The sequence below is a fragment of the Lynx rufus genome, unplaced genomic scaffold (genome assembly GCF_022079265.1).
Source record: "Lynx rufus isolate CCGP_SWC_20201006 ecotype Redwood Valley unplaced genomic scaffold, mLynRuf1.p SCAF_7, whole genome shotgun sequence".
Lineage (NCBI taxonomy): Eukaryota > Metazoa > Chordata > Mammalia > Carnivora > Felidae > Lynx > Lynx rufus.
The window spans coordinates 126,629,166-126,646,340 of record NW_025814889.1 but is presented as its reverse complement, the minus strand read 5'-3'; the positions used below and the strand labels follow the sequence as shown (position 1 = coordinate 126,646,340).

Genomic DNA, 17,175 nt, shown 5'->3' with positions numbered 1-17,175 from the left:
AACAGAGCTTCCTACTCTCTTTCTTCCAACTCATCCTGCCCTCACTCCCCGCCAGCCTCTCCCGCCGACTCTTGGAGGACACTCAAGCTGTTTTCAGGCCTTCCCGGGATCCTACGGGAGGTATCCCAGAGCGCGCTCCGGACCGCCGGCCGCGCCCTCCTTCCCTCTGGAACGCAGCGAGAGCGCACGCGCGCCATCCGAGGCGAGCGCGCGCTCGCGAACTCCCCGCATCCCCGTGCTCATCCGGGTCTCAAGTCGCTTCAGCCAATAGGGGACGCTCACGGCCTCCGGGGGCGGGGCTAAGCCTTCCCTCACATGGGGCCTGTGGTCACCGCGGGCGCTTGTAGGTGACCGGTCGGCGGAGAAAAGGGGAAGAGGCAGGGAGCCTCGCGACTGGGAGAGGGTCGACAGCTTCGAGATCAAGCAGCTGCCGCCTCCTAGAAGCGACTTAATCGCGAGCCGATTCCTCAGTCAGTGCCGCTGTAGTAAACACACTTCAGAAACGTGAGGTGCCGGGGGTCACGTGGGGAGCGCCCTCTCCAATGAGGAGCCGGGGGCGTGGCCGAGGCCGCTGACGCGGCGGTGGCGGCGGAGTCACCCGGGCAGCCTCGGAACCGGTCACCGGCCGGCAACGGTCCAGGGGCCTCGACCGCCACCTCCGAGCTCACTCCTCCTTCCCGGGCCGAGAGACAGCGTGGCCGACTGTGGCTGAATCCCCTCTCGTCCCTCTCGGTGGCTCGCCTTAGGCGGGCCGTTTTCTCCTCAGGGGCCGCCTCGGTGGGGCGAGGTTTCCGTGACGAACCTCCCGGGGCTGCCGGTGCCGGCCGGGGCTGTCGTGGAGGCTCGGGCTCGTGGAACGTGCTCACGCCCCGGGGTCCGAGGCCCTTGAAGCGATGCGCCTCGTCCCGGCGGTTGCGGCGGGCTCTGGCTCGTAAAGGGCGTCACGCCCGGACTCCTCTGACTGGGCAGCCTCCATTCATCTTCCAGCGGCGCCTCCAGCGCCCTTTCCTTCTCCGGTCCCCTCCTCGGACTCATTTTTTCCTTTCCCCCCTCTGCCGCCCTTTCCCCACTCCTTGGGTGTGGCGGTTCCCCTGGAAGCGGAGGTGTGGGTTATGAGCCGGCCCTTCCTTCCTTGAATTTCTCGCTGGGGGAACTGGGCAAGGACCGCCGCCCGCCGCGCCCCCGGGATGGGGGTGAACGCCGTGCACTGGTTCCGAAAGGGGCTCCGGCTTCACGACAACCCGGCCCTGAAGGAGTGCATTCAGGGCGCCGACACCATCCGCTGCGTCTACATCCTCGACCCCTGGTTCGCCGGCTCCTCCAATGTGGGCATCAACAGGTGGCGGTGAGTCGGAATCCCGTGAGAAATGGGTTTCGGTGTTTAATGAATCAGGACTTGACTTGCAGGGGGCAGAATCTGAGAATTTAGACCTGGGGCGGCCGTACTTAGGCTGTTTTAGAATTAAGGGCGTCTTGAGTACTAAATAGAATTGACTATTAAGTTCTCTGGCCGGAGAGTGCTGGCAGCCTGGAACACCCTGGCCCTCCTGTGTGAGTTGCATGCCTCTGCACTAATGGGAACTCTTCCCCTGATTTTACGGGGAATTCTTAGCGGTGGAGGGAAACAAACACCCAGTTCGCAGTGGCCCATGGATTGCTTTTCTTGGCCTCTTTGTGGCATTCGAAAGGATTGCGGCTTTTAACGTGTGTGTGCGTCTAGGTAACTCATAGTGTGAAGAAAATCATTCAGTACAGGCACCTCCAAATCCACTTTTCTTCCACCTTGACGTTGCCGTAGGAAAAGCAAGGGAAACATTATCTGGTTTCCCTTTGCTCAGCTCTTCCTCTCAACTCCTCCTTGTGGTTGACTAGACAAAGCACAGTTTTTCTTTCTAGGCAAAGTATAAAGCCTTCTAGGGATCAGAGCACTGAAAGAAATCTTAGAGAAGCTTTATGATCTTTCCCTGAAATACCAGGTTAGATGATTGTTAGCCCCCCCCCCGCCCCCGTGGAAATGAAAGCATTTGTTTAACAGATAGGTTATTGACCACCTACATTATAACAGGCACCGCTTTAAATACCAGGGATATAGCAGTGAATGAAACAGAGAAAAATTCTTATCCTTCAGAGCACACGTCCCAGAAATTCACAGGTATAGTATTCGGTGGTGATTAAAGCTGTGGAGAAATATAGAGCAGAGGAAGGGGATAAAGAATACAGTGAGATGGGATTATTGTTGTAGTTTTAAGTATGGTGATCAGGAAGAACTCAGAGAAGGTGGCAGTTGAGCAAAGTGATGAAACAGGTAATTGCAGATATCTAAGGGAAAAGCATTCCAGGCAAGGGGAAAGCAGTGAGGGAAAAGGCCCTGAGGTGGGAAAATGTGGTTAACCTTTGGAAGAAACAACACAAGAAGCAATATAAATGGATCAGAATAGTGAATGGTGCTAGTAGTTGAGATCAGAGATGTGATAGGGCCAGACTGAGTTGTCAATATTTGTGCTTTCGCTCAAAGCAAAGTGGGAATGATTGCAGGATTATGAGCAGAGAAGTGGCATAATTTAACCTAAATTTTTTTTTTCTAATGTTTATTTAGTTTGTGAGAGAGAGGGAGACAAAATCTAAAGCAGGCTCTGAGCTGTCAGGACAGAGCCCGATGCAGGGCTCAAACTCACAAACCATGAGATCGTGACCTGAGCCAAAGTTGGATGCCCAACTGACTGAGTCACCCAGGTGCCCCAGTTTAACTTAAGTTTGAAAAAATTTCTGTGATCATAGTTCTGAGAACAGACTGAATTGGGGGGGAGAAGGTGGACAAGAGACAGGAAGCTGTTGCATTCATCCAGGTGAGAGATGATAATGACTTGGACCACAGTGATGTTGGATGAGGTAAGAAGTAGTCAAATGCTGAGTATATTTTGAACAGAGAATCTGCAGTATTTCTTGGCAGATTGGATATGTGTTATGAGAGAAAGAGAAGGAATTAGGAATAATTTCAAAATTGTTGGTTTGAGGAACTAGAAGGATAAAGCTGTACTTGACCAAGAAAGTGAAGTCAGTTGCAGAAGCCATTGGAAGGGTGATTGGAGTTCTCTTTTGAACTCGATTTAGTTGGAGATGTGTATTACACATCCAAATGGAGATGGCAGATGGGCAGTTGGAGATAATCTGGAGTTCAGGATGGATTTACAGGCAGGAGGTATAAATTGGAGAGTCATCAGTTGGTAGATAATATTTAAAGCCATTACTCATCCATCCATTCATTGAACAAATACTTGTCATGCACCTACTATATGTCAGACATTGCTTTACATTCAGGGCTTTTGGCATTAACAAAAATAGCTAAAACATTCTTACCCTGTTGAAGTCACATTCTAGTGGAAACATGAGACTATATGAGAACATTATAGTGAGTGTAGGGGCGCCTGGGTGGCTCACTTGGTTAAGCGTCCGACTTTGGCTCAGGTCATGATCTCACTGTCTGTGAGTTCGAGCCTCATATCCGAACTGCCAACTCAGAGGTTAGAGCCTACTTTGGATTCTGTGTCTCCCTCTCTCTCTGCCCCTCTCCCTGCTCACACTTTGTCTGTCTCTCTCTCTCTCTCTCAAAATTAATTAAACATTAAAAAAAAATTAAAAAAAGAAAGTGGGTGTAGATAGAAAACAGAGGAGGTCCAAGGACTGAGCCTTGGGTACTCTAATGTGTAGAAATTGTGGAGTTGTGGAAGAATTTACATAGGAAATTGAGAAGGAATATCTAGTAAGAAAAGCCCAGAAGAGTATGGTGTCTTAGATGCCAAAGTAAAGAAAGTATTTCAGAGTGTGTTTTACCTACGTCAGGTGTTGCTGATAGGTCAAGTAAGATGAGGACTGAAAACTAAAAATTGTATTTAGAATGTATAGCCTTGACTAGGTGTGGTTTAAGTAATGTCAGAGGCAAAGCCTTTCCAAGAGAGGCTGAGAGGTGAGAATTTGGGAGATAACTCATACAGACAGCTCTTTTAGGGAGTTTTGCTGTAACCGGATCAAAAAATGACATGGTGCCTGGATTGGGATGTGAACTCAAGAGATTTTTTTGGTGTGCTGATGGGAATGATACAGCAACTGTATGTAAAAACGCTCATTAGCAGAATTGATTAGTAGATTCTGGGAAAAGATGATAAATGTAATATATTTTAATGTATTAATAATATGTTAATATGGGTCTAAGACCCTTTTCATAACATTGTTAAAGAGGATTAAAAAATTAGTTAACAAATGTAAAATGCTTAAAATGTGACTGGTAGTAGTAAGTGCTTGTTTGTTATTTGCTACTAAATTGAAAGCCCTAGGTGAATAATATCTAATTAAATGTTTGCTGTCAGTTTCTTCTAGATCATTTGATAAGTTTATAAAATCTAGACCGTAAGCTTCTGTAGGATAGGGATTATAGAGGCACCTGGGTGGCTCAGTTGGTTAAGTTTCTGATTTTGGCTCAAGTCATGATCTCTTGATCTCACGTTTTGGTTCGAGGGTTTGAGCCCTGCATTGGGCTCTGTGCTTAAAGCTCAGAGCCATGAGTCTGCTTCTGATTCATTCTCTCTCTCTCTCTCTCTCCCCCCCCCCCCTCCTGCTCACACTCTCTCTCAGAAATAAATGAATAAACATTCTTTAAAAATTGAAAAAAGGATAGGGGTTATATATTGCTTATCTTTGTACACCCAGCAACTCACATTGTCAGGGAGTGACATAAAACTTGTAAGCACAGTAGAATAGTCCCGTATTTTCCTTTTTAAAAGATTTTTTTTTAACTACTGCATATTGCCCTTTCTAAAAAATGGGTAGAGATGTAAATAATGAATAGAGAGACTTTTGTCTTCTGCTAAAGACTGTTATAAAAAGGCAAGGACAGAGTTTTATTTAGTCAGTTCTCATAGCACTGAATTCAGTGCTTTTCATATAGTTGTAGCTCAGTTACTGTTTGTTGAATGAAATGACATCTAGGAGTTAGTAATTTTATACTTAAACAACTTTATGCATTTTCTTACTGACCATAGAATAATGTGCAATCTCCTTAGCTTGGCATTCGGGGTCTCTTGTGGGTTTCTACCTTCTTTCCTTTATGCCATTTCCTTCAGTCAACAGCATTTCTTAGATTTATGGATTTAATGAAGTTTATTTTACCTAAGTAAGTTAACAAAACTACCTTTTAATATTGCCATCATTTTGTTTAAAAAGGATACTTTAATATTTAAAAAGAAAGTTAGAAGGACATTGTTGCAAAATAAAGGACAGTCCTTTGACTTTAATAAATGAAGCTTTATGAAAATTCACTTTGCCTCATCAGTGAAAACATTATCTTGAATTTGTCATATTTGGGATTGAATGATTTAAAATATTTCAATTCTGGCTCATTTGGTAGAGCATGTGACTTGATTTCAGGGTTGTGAGTTCAAGCCCCACATTGGGCATGGAGACTACTTAAAAAAAAAAAAGAATAAAATATTCCAATTCCTTCCTTATCTCTTATTAAAATTATACCACATAAACACTTATATATGAATATTCACAGGACTATTATTGTTCATAATTTATAATTTGTAATAGTCAAAGGTGGAAACAACCTAGATGGCCATCTACTGATGAATGGTTAAACAAAATATGGTGTATCTATACAATGGAGTATAATTCAATCATAAAAAGAAATGAAGTACTGATACATGCTACAGCATGGGTGAGCCTTAAAAACATTATGCTAAGTGAAGAAGCCAGTCACAAAATTCCACATATTATTTGATTATGTTTATTTGAGATGTCTAAAATAGGCAAATATATAGAGACAAAGTAGATTGGTGGCTTCTTAGGGCTAGGTGGGTTGGGAGAGTTGGGAGGTGGTAGCTAAGAGGCACAGGGTTTCTTTTTGAGGTGATGAAAATGTTCTAGAAGTTGGTGGTTGTACAACTCTTTAAATGTACTAAAAAAATCATTGAATTGTACACATAAAAGAATCTATTTACCCCTTTAAGGTCCAGTCCACATAACCACCTTTTCCTTAATATTGTTTATATCACCTTGTCTGGGATGCTTTACAGTCTTGTAACTCTTCTGCCATTTTTTGATACTGCTTTCCACATCACCATAGTATTTATTTCTTTAATTTCTAAATATTATATAGTCCTCATATATTCACTTATTTTTCATTTAACAGATTGCAACTCTTCTTCCTGAAGAGAAGGTACCATTTCATTCAATCAAAAATTTATTTTTCATTCATATTTATGGCAGGCATTATTTTGGTACTGGGGATACAACAGTAAGAGAAAGTCCCTGCCCTTGAGGTGCTTCTAGTCTAGGAGGAGAAACAGGCAATAAAACAAATATAATATGTCAGGTTGTAAAAAGTGGAGAGAAATAAAGCAGAATGTGAGAACAGAGACCTAAAGAAAGAGAAGTATCAAGGCTCTGCAGATATCTGGGGGAAGAGCTGTATTCTCTGCAGTGTCTAGCATAGTTTCTCTTACACCGTAGGCATTTGATAAATAATTTTAAAATTTTCTTTAAGTCTAGGGTTTAGGAGTGAGACAGTTACTTCATTTAACTTTGATGCTAATGTGTATTTTAAACTCACCAGTCTCTTCAGCTATACCCCATTTTAAAAACTGCTCACATTTTTTACAGGTTTATTGAGGCATAGTTGACAAAAATGTATATATTTAAGGTGTACAACATGATGTTTATGTATCTATATCTCTCTATATAGATATAGATGTTTTGATGTTGTGAATCTCATTTTTCATTATTCTCTTTCATCCTTTTCTTTCTTTCTTTCTTTGATGTTTATTTTTGAGAGAGAGACAGAGACAGAACATGAGCAGGGGAGGGGCTGAGAGAGAAGGAGACATAAAATCTGAAGCAGGCTCCAGGTTCCAAGCTGTCAGTCAGCACAGAACCTGACAAGGGGCTCTAAATCACAGGAACCCTGAGATCATGACCTGAGCCAAAGTTGGACGCTTAACCAACTGAGCCACCTAGCCCCTCTTTCATCCTTTCTTTATTTTTGGTTTGCTTCTAATCAGCACTTAAACATGCTATAAGAGCTCAGTAAGAGCAGGAAAACCAACAGAGGAACAAAAATCTCCCTTTGAGTACATTCCTCTCCTGTAACTGTGTTTCTTAGTTTCTTTGTAGCCAAATTTCATGAACAAGATGTCTAATACTGGCTTACTTCATTTCTTTATCTTCTACTCATCCTTCAATCCACTCCAAACTAGTCTTGGTTCCACCTGCACCTACTCCATCAAAACACTTTTCATCCAAAGTATGCTTTTAAACTTTTCATTCCTTGACTTTTTTTTTTTTGAACTTTGACACTTTTCTTTTTCTTTTTTCTTTTTTTAGTTTTATTTTTTATTTTTTAAAATTTACATCCAAATTAGCATATAGTGCAACAATGATTTCAGGAGTAGATTCCTTAGTGCCCCTTACCCATTTAGCCCATCGCCCTTCCCACAACCCCTCCAGTAACCCTCTGTTTTCCATATTTAAGAGTCTCTTCTGTTTTGTCCCCCTCCCTGTTTTTATATTATTTTTGTTTCCCTTCCCTTATGTTCATCTGTTTTGTCTCTTAAAGTCCTCATATGAGTGAAGTCATGTGATTTTTGTCTTTCTCTGACTAATTTCACTTAGCATAATACCCTCCAGTTCCATCCACGTAGTTGCAAATGGCAAGATTTCATTCTTTTTGATTGCCGAGTAATATTCCATTGTATATATGTACCACATGTTCTTTATCCATTCATCCATCGATGGACATTTGGGCTCTTTCCACACTTTGGCTATTGTTGATAGTGCTGCTATAAACATGGGGGTGCATGTGTCCCTTCAAAACAGCACCCCTGTATCCCGTGGATAAATGCCTAGTAGTGCAATTTCTGGGTTGTAGGGTAGTTCTATTTTTAGTTTTTTGAGGAAACTCCATACTGTTTTCCAGAGTGGCTGCACCAGCTTGCATTCCCAGTTCCTTGACTTTTTACTGTTTCATACATTTGACCACACTTTCCTCTTCTTCCCTTTGCTTTAATTAGAGGATCCTCTTCTTGTTTGTTTTTTCTGCCAGAGCTATTAGTGTTCTTCCTTGACTTCTCTTTTTCTGTTCAACCCTTAAATACCCCTGAGGTCTGTGATCTCCACCCTTTTTTCATTTTGCATAATTCGTAGGCAATCTCATCTCTCTTTGAAAAGTCAATTACCATTCATTTGCCCAGAATTCACAAATCTTCAGCTCATATTTCTCTTCTGATCCCCAGATATGTATCCATTATATATAGATTCCCTGCCTATTTGATTGTGTTATATTATCTTAAACTTGTTCAAAACAAAGATCATCTTCTCCATTATATCTGTCTCAAAAACAAACTGACTTTTCCTGTGTTTCCTATCTTCATAAATAATAACACTATTTGCCCAGTTGCTCGATTGACAGGTGGGATTATTAATTATATATTAATTTATTCAGCAAATATTTGAATTTCTGTTGTGTGTCAATCACTTTGTTAATTTCTGTGGGTAAATGGAAGTCAATAGATAATTTCTCTGTCCTCAGAGAGTTTACAGTATGGAGAGGGATTTATCCAAAAATAAAATAATCACAGAAATACATTCTTCTATCTCCACTGTCACTTTAGCTCATACTATCATTTTTTTGGCCTAATTTGAGTAGTTTATGAATCATTGTCCCCCTTGCCCTTCTCTAATTCATTCTCTATACAGCAATCAGAGTGATCTTTTAAAATTATAAATCTGTTTGTGTTCTTTACTCTTTAAAATCCTTTCATGACATTCCTTTACCTTTAAAGTTCAGAAAGCCATAGCATAGTTTAAAATCCTTGTGTAATCTAGTCTTTTGCTTCTTTTTCCAGCCTTAGAGGATTGCTTCACTGAGGCATTTGAGCTGAGCCTTGAGGTATGAGATGGATCTTAACAAACACAGAATGGAAGGAAGAGAATTCCATCCAGGCTGAGGGAAGAAAATTTCATAACTGAGTCATATGGTGCATGAAAAGACAGGAGATACTGTTTAGTACTCTTTCGGTTTAGTGCTCTGGATAGTTTTGCCTGACTCAAATAGGCTTAAACAGAGAATTGATTGACAAATGTAATTGAACAATCCAAAGGAAAGTGGATTTAGACATGAGTTGGTTTTAGGACTCAGAAGATGTCCCCAGGACCAAATTTCCCTCTTTGTATCTCCAAACTTCACTTATTCTGGGTTGGCTTCTCAGGCTGTCCTCTGGTGGTAAAATATAGCAATAACAGTAGCAGCTATAGTAGTAAAAAGCATATGCTCAGCCCCAGAAATCTTAGCAAAAGTCTGTGGCACTTCAGTGGCTCTGTTTGGACCAGTTTATGAACCAGTCGTTGTGAGCCTCTGTCTGAGCTGCAGTTGTATGCCTCACAGGTAGACTCAGTTTTGGAGTTACTGAAGTAGAATGAGTAGAAAGTAAGTGGGTGCCCTAAAACAGTAGATGCCTATTATTTAAGAAGTCAGATCAGAAGGTGGGACCAAGTCAGAAAAATTTGTTGAAGAAATACAACTTTGGCAGCTGAGTGTGGAGGCTTTATCAACAGTCCATTGAAAGATAATGTAGGCTTTAATTAGGGAAAAGTGTATGACGAAGGGGAAGATGCAAGAGAGTGATTATAGAGGTACAATGGACAGTTTAGGTGACTGTCTGAGAAAGGCAGTTTCAGAGAGCCAGTAGAATGAAAGATTCTCATCCTTTATACCTCTTTGACAGTTAGACATTAAGTCAGAGAACACAGGAATAGACCATATTTAGATTAGGAAAAGAATGAGTTTAGTTCAGGTCATCAATGAATTTGAGGTACTGCTAAGATATCAACATGGGAAATGGAGAAAATAGAAGTTCAGGTTTGGGGATTATAGATGTTAGAACTCTGGATATGGGAATAATTCCTATATAATTAATAGACAAAGCATGACTGATAGTATTGAATAGAATAAGATGCATCAAAATCTTGGTGAATACTGTAAGATTAATAGAAACTGGTGAAGGGGACTGAAGAAAATCAGTCAGAGGTAGAAGAGAAACCAGGTGAGTACTGTATTATGGAAACCAAAGGTGGCAAGTATTTTTCTTCATTGTGCTGAAGAAGGCAGGTTAGGATGAGTTTTGACAGTTTTTAGGAAAAATTGTCAACAACTTAGAAATGGGTAGAAGAAATGACTGCATGTCTTGAATGATGAGCAGTGGACCTTCCTAGACCTAGAGAACCCTCCAGAAATTATATTATTCTGATTTAGGGATATGTACTTTTGTCCTTGATTGCCTAGACTGTTTTACAATTTTTTATAAAAAGGGTTAAAGGCACAGTGTAGATGAAAGTTATGGTGCTGGGAAAACTGAACAGCTACATGCAAAAGAATGAAATTGGACCACTTTCTTATACCATACACAGAAATAAACTCAAAGTAGATTAAAGACCTAAATGTGAGCCCTGAAACCAAAAAATTCCTTGAAGAAAACACAGGCAGTAATTTCTTTGACATTAGTTGTAGAAACGTTTTTCTGGATTATGTCTCTTTATGTAAGAGAAACAAAAGCAAAATTAAACTATTGTGACTATACCAAAATAAAAAGCTTTTGTACAGTGAAGGAAACCATAAACAAAACAAAAAGGCCACCTAGTGAATGGGAGAAGATATTTGTAAGTGGTATATCTGATAAGAGTTAGTATCCAAAGTATATGAAGAACTTATACAACCCAACACCAAAAAGCCAAACAATTTGCTTTAAAAAATGGTCAGAGGACCTGAATAGACGTTTTTCCAAAGAGGACATACAGGTAGTCGACAGACACATAAAAAGATGCTCAACATCACTAATCATCAGGAAAGTGCAAATCAAAACCACAATGTGATTATCACCTCACACCTGTCAGAATGGCTAAAATTAAAAACACAAGAAACAAGTGTTTGTGAGGATGTGGAGAAAAAGGAAGCCTTGTGGCCTATTGGTGGGAATGCAAATTGGTGCAACCACTGTGGAAAACAGTATAGAGATTCCTCAAAAAATTAAAAATAGAAATACTGTATGATCCAGTAATTCCACTACTGGATATTTACCCAGGGAAAATGAAAACACTAATTCAAAAAGGTGTATGAACTTCTATGTTTATTGCAGCATTTTTTTTTTTTTTACAGTAGCCAAGATATGGAAGCAACCCATGTGTCCATTGATAGATAAAGGATAAAGAAGATGTGATACGCATGCAAACACACACACATACACACACACACACACACACTCACACTCACACTGGAATTTGACTCAGCCATAAAAAGGAGTGAAATCTTGCCATGTGCAACAACATGGTTGGCCCTAGAGGGTATACTGCTAAGTGAAATAAGTCAGAGGAAGAAACATACCATCTGATTAGATTCATATGTGGAATTTAAGAAACAAAGGAACAAAGGAAAAAGAGACCACCACTGCCAACAAAAAAAAACAGACTCAAATACAGAGAAGAAACTGGTGGTTGTCAGAGGGAGGTGGAATTGGGGGTGGGTGAAATAGGTAAGGGGAATGAAGAGTACACTTATTTTTTTTTTTTTAATTTTTTGTAAGTCTGTTTATTTTTATTTATTTATTTATTTATTTTTTTTGAGAGAGAGAGCTCAGGTTGGGGAAGGGCAGAGAGAGAGGGAGACAGAATCCAAAGCAGGCTCCATGCTCCGTGGTGTCAGCACAGAGCCCGATGTGGGGCTTGAATCCATGAACCATGAGATCATGCCCTGAGCCAAAGTTGGATGCTCAACCGACTGAACCACCCAGGTGCCCCTAGAGAGAGAGAGAGCGAGCGAGTGTGTGTGTGAACTTGGGAGGGGCAGAGAGAGAGGGAAACAGAGAATTCAAAGCAGGCTCCTGGCTCTGAGCTGTCAGCACAGAGCCTGACGTGGGGCTCGAACCCAGGAACTGAGATCATGACCTGAACGGAAGTCAGACACTTAACCCAGGCACCCCAAGAGTACATTTATCTTGATGAGCACTGAGAAATGTATAGAATTGTTGAATCATTGTGCACTTGAAACTAATATAACACTGTATGTTTAATTACACTTGAAAAAAACACTTTTTTTAAAGTTAAGATATAGAAAACTGATAATAGAGGGGCGCGCCTGAGTGGCTCAGTTGGTTAAGCATCCACATTTGGCTCAGGTCATGATCTTGCAGCTTGTGAGTTTGAGCCCCGCGTTGGGCTCTGTGCTGACAGCTCGGAACCTGGAGCCTGCTTTGGATTATGTGTCTCCCTCTCTCTCTGCCTCGCCCTCCCCTTGCACTCTGTCTCTCTCAAAAATAAATAATGAACATTAAAAAATAAAATAAAAAAAGAAAGCTGATAATAGAACAAATGTTTCCTGAGAAATACAGATACCATATGTTTTCACTCTTATGTGGATCCTGAGAAACTTAACAAATCCATGGGGGAGGGGAAGGGAAAAAAAAAGAAAAAAAAGAGGTTAGAGTGGGAGAGAGAGCCAAAGCATAAGAGACTCTTAAAAACTGAGAACAAACTGAGGGTTGATGGGGGGTGGGAGGGAGGGGAGGGTAGGTGATGGGCATTGAAGAGGGCATCTTTTGGGATGAGCACTGGGTGTTGTATGGAAACTAATTTGACAGTAAATTTCATATAATAAAAAAAAAATGAGATAAAAAAAGAACAAATGTTTCCTGTCCGTATGAATGCAAATTATTCCTATTCATGTCATGCAAATTAATTTTGTACCATGGGGAGTGTAAATCTCTATATGCCAGATTCTCATTTGAACCAGTTTTAACATCTTTACTGGTTTCTTCATTCATTATAATGAGTTAAATCAAATCTTTGCCATATATTCGTTTAATTTTTAAAATATTTTTATGAGAGTATGATTTTACTATTTTGAAAATTATACTTTAACTGTTACAAAGGCCTTTGGTAAACAGAGAGTAGCTTCAGTGTAGTTGTGAGATCAGAAAGCAGATTGTATAAGGTATTACTGAGTTTGTATATGTGGCTGGTGTGGGGGAGGAGGGCAGTGATTGAGGGATTGATGAAGAGAGTTTTTAATGGGAAAGGTAAGACATAAGTTGGTTGCACAGATTCTGGACAGGCTGAGGAAGGTGAATTTTGGGCACATCACCAGACTTACAGTTACGACAGGATGATAAATAGGAAATAAAATATATAGATAACATGGCACCTGAATGTAATGTTCTTTGAATGACAGACTGAAGTGAGTTTATCTGGCTATCTGAAAACCTAGTTTCTAATCCCTGCTTTCCTACTAAGTAGCAATGGGACTGACTTTGCGTAGGTCATTGGCCCTTCATTTTATTCATTCAGGAAGCATTCATTAAGAACCTGTTTTCTGACAGGCACTTTGCAAGGCACTGGGGACTCAAAGATGAAAGTGAGGGGCCCGTAAGGAAACTTTCACACCATTAAAGGACAAATAATTAGAATGTAAAATAGGGCCTCTGGAGAAATATGCAAATCTTGGGAGCACTGAAGAGAGACAACCCTGGGGGAAGAATAAAGAGTAGAGATGGTTAGTGTGTGAAGAAGGGGATGAGAGGAAGGAGGGAGTGAGATACTGGTTTGAGAGAAGAGGAGTTCCAGAAGTTTCCAGAATACTTCTGATGAAGGAGATTCTTGAGTCTATGTCTTGATATGAAAAGGGAGGTACCAAAAGTGCCCTAATACCACTGGGAACTGCAGTTAGTTATTTGAAAAAGACAAGCGTAAAAAAGAACACATACATAAGTGTGTATTAATTTGAAATCTTTTGCTGTAAGGCGAAATTCCAGAGTTCACTTCTTTATTCACATCTGTTCCTTAGGTGATCTCACCTAGTCACATACTTGAATACCTCATGATTTCTTATCATGTATTTCCTGCCCTGGCCTCTCTATCTTGAGCTCCACACCTACATATCCAGTGTTTTTATTCAGATTCTGAATAAGCGTCTTAAGCTTGATTTTGCCCCCATCTTACCCACCTCTCATGGTTTCCCTAAATCACAATAAATGGCAACATTCACCTTGGTGCTCTGTAAAACCTAGGAGTCATTTTTTTTCATTTCTTTTTTCCCTCATAACCTTATGTCTTGTCCTTCAGCAATTATAGCTTTTCCTCTAAAATAACTTTCATATCCTTCCAGATCTCACCCTTCCATTGCTGTTATACTAGGAACATTTTTTTCAGGACGTTGCAATAGCCTCCTAACTTCTCAACTTCCATTTTTATACCTACCTTCCCAGCCTGTTCCATGTGGAAGCCAGAGGAATATTTTAAAAACCTTTATCAGGTCAAATCATTCTATGCTCAGAATCTTCCCATGGCATCCAAGGTGTTTGCATTTTCTGCTTCTCTACCCAGAATGTTATTATCTCAGACCTTGGCAAGGCTCATTCCTTCATTAGCCCTTCTCAGAGAGACCTTTCCTGACCATCTTATGTAAAGTCATTGCCCCTGCTCCTCCTACATATCTCTCACTTTTCCCTTTCTGTTTCCTTGCCCTGTTTTATTTTTCATGGCATCTATCACTACCTGAAATTATATATTTATTGATTTACTTCTTTATTGTCTTGTTCCACCAAATTACTCAAAAGAGGGGCTGATTCATGTTGCTTCCTCATTATTCAGTTATTGGCTCTTCAACCCTATGATAGCAGTTCTCAGGGGTTGGTCCAGGGATGCTTATGGATTCCCGAGACTCTTTTCAGCCAAAACTACCTTCATAATAATATTAAGACATTATTTGGCTTTTTAACTGTCACTCTCTCATGTATACAGTTTTCTAGAAGCTACATAATAAGTAATGACATTATTGCTGTGATGGCTAATGGAATGTGTGCTGGTGTAGTCTTATGTTTTAAAATTTTCTCATCTTTAATTTCTCACATAAATGTTGATATTACCTATAAGACAAAGCTCTTTGGGATTATTCAGTAATTTTTAAGAATATAAAAGTTACTGTGACCAAAAAGTTAACTTAGGTATTCAACATGTACTTGTGGGTTGAATATATAAATGAATATTGTTTTGCTGATTTCATTGGAGTTTCATGTTGGCCTTCATGCATGCATTGCACCCACAGTCTGATACTGCCTATTATTTTCTTTAAAGCTAATTAAAACCTTAAAGACCCTTGTGAAACAAACTTGAGTGCAAAATTTCTTTAGTACATTTTTTTCTTATGGTCTATTTTAAGCATCTTATTCACAGGTAATAAAGTTTTTTAGTGATTCACTTTTTTTTGAACCATTTTGAAATGTACAATTTAATTTTCAATAAAACAGCTTTTTTTTTAAACAAAACTGAAGTATAATTAACACAGTATCACATTAGTTTCAGATGTACACCGTAGTGATTTGACCAAAAAAATGCTTTCTTTTTACACTCAATTAATGAGTATGCATAAAATTTAATTACGTGATTACAAGAAGTTCAGCTGACATAAGCAAGTTTGGCTCTTGACATACCTAGAACTTTATTTTTTATTTAAAAACATTTTTTTTAATGTTTATTTTTGAGAGAGAGTGAGAGAGAGACAGTGCATGAGCCGGGGAGGGGCAGAGGGAGATGGAGACACAGTATCCGAAGCAGGGTCCAGGCTCTGAGCTGTTAGTACAGAGCCCGATGTGGGGCTGGAACCCATCAATGGCGAGATCATGACCTCAGCTGAAGTTGGACAGTTAACCGACTGAGCCATCCAGGTGCCCCAATTTTTTTTAATGTTTATTTTTTGAGAGAGAGACAGAGAGAGCACTAGTGGGGAGGGGTTAGAGAGAGAGGGAGAAAGAATTCCAAGCAGACTCCTCACTGATAGCATGGAGCCCGGTGTGGGACTCAACACACAACCATTAGATCATGACCTGAGCCAAAATCAAGAGTTGGACGCTTAACTGACTGAACCACCCAGGCGCCCATCAGGTCTACAACTTTAACTGATTGAAACAGGAATTAGATGTGCTGGAAAGCAATAGCCTGCTTTTCTCAAGCTAAAATTAGTCTTGGCTATCAGTTAGTGTTGGCCCTGTATGTTTTACAGAGGATTAGGAGGGATTGTATGATTTCTGTGATGGTAATGGGAAAAATAATTATTAGCAATATAATAGATGTAACATCAGGTGTTTAAGATTGTGACATTTTAACATTAATTCTCACATATTTTTGTTTGGTTTGGATTGCATATTAGTTTTAATTGGATATTAAGGTGTCCTAGAGATGAAAGAAAAGTGCTGTTTTAAAAATGGGATTCTATTGACTCTAATTACTTTTACCATTTTTATCCTATTCCATTTCTACCGCCTCAGTAGCAACAATAACAACAAACTAAATATCTTGATGACATTTGTGGTATTTTTAAATTTTGCTGTTTTAAGTATTATAAGCCAGCAGGAATTAAAAGGCTATAAATAGAATGACTTAATATTAAATTACTGTGCTATAGTGTATATGTACTGGAGAATGTCCCGGCTAGTCCTTTTATTGGTATTAACATGTGATGGGTAGTCAATTCTCACATTAGGGTTAAAATGTCTTTTTTATTAGAGGGTTTAGTGTTGCTCTTTTTTGTAGTGAGGGTCATAACTTTGGGTCATATAATAGGAGTAAAAGGCAAAGATTGAATCAGTGAAAGGGGAATACTAAAAAGGACATATATGGGAGGTTTTAGAAAATGAGACAACAATGGTAATCCCAAGTCTTGAGATCACAGACATGGAGACAAATTTAGACGGAGCTAGTTTGGGGGTTAGAATGATAAGCTTCGTTTGAGATGTATTAAATTTAAGGTAATGGTAGGATATCCAGGTACAGTTGTTTAACAGGAACTGAAACTAGGAAGGGAAATTGGAACTAGATGTGTATGTATAATTGGAAATAATCATTTGTGAGATAATTAAAAATAGGAAAATTATGAGAATACAGAAACAGGGACATATGAAAAGACGAAAAGAAATGGCAGTCTTAGTGATTTTTGAAAATACGCATGTTAAACTTTTGTACCCAAACTTTTATGGTTTATATCATTAATAATAAGCTTCAAAGGGCCTTTCCCATCCAAAGGTGACCAAAGGTGATACAAATATTTATATACATGCTTTTCTAATACACTTACATTTTCAT

At 39.8% G+C, this 17,175-nt stretch overlaps 1 protein-coding gene across 1 annotated transcript in view; it reads left to right on the top strand.

The window, feature by feature from the left end:
* Window positions 1-592: 592 nt before the first annotated feature.
* The window catches only part of CRY1 (cryptochrome circadian regulator 1), a 92,285-nt gene continuing 75,702 nt past the window's right edge, over window positions 593-17,175 (top strand). Inside the window, exon 1 of the mRNA XM_047066539.1 lies at window positions 593-1,345. Coding sequence (XP_046922495.1) covers window positions 1,188-1,345 — 158 coding nt within the window. The 5' untranslated portion in view covers window positions 593-1,187. The remainder of the gene's footprint in view (window positions 1,346-17,175) is intronic.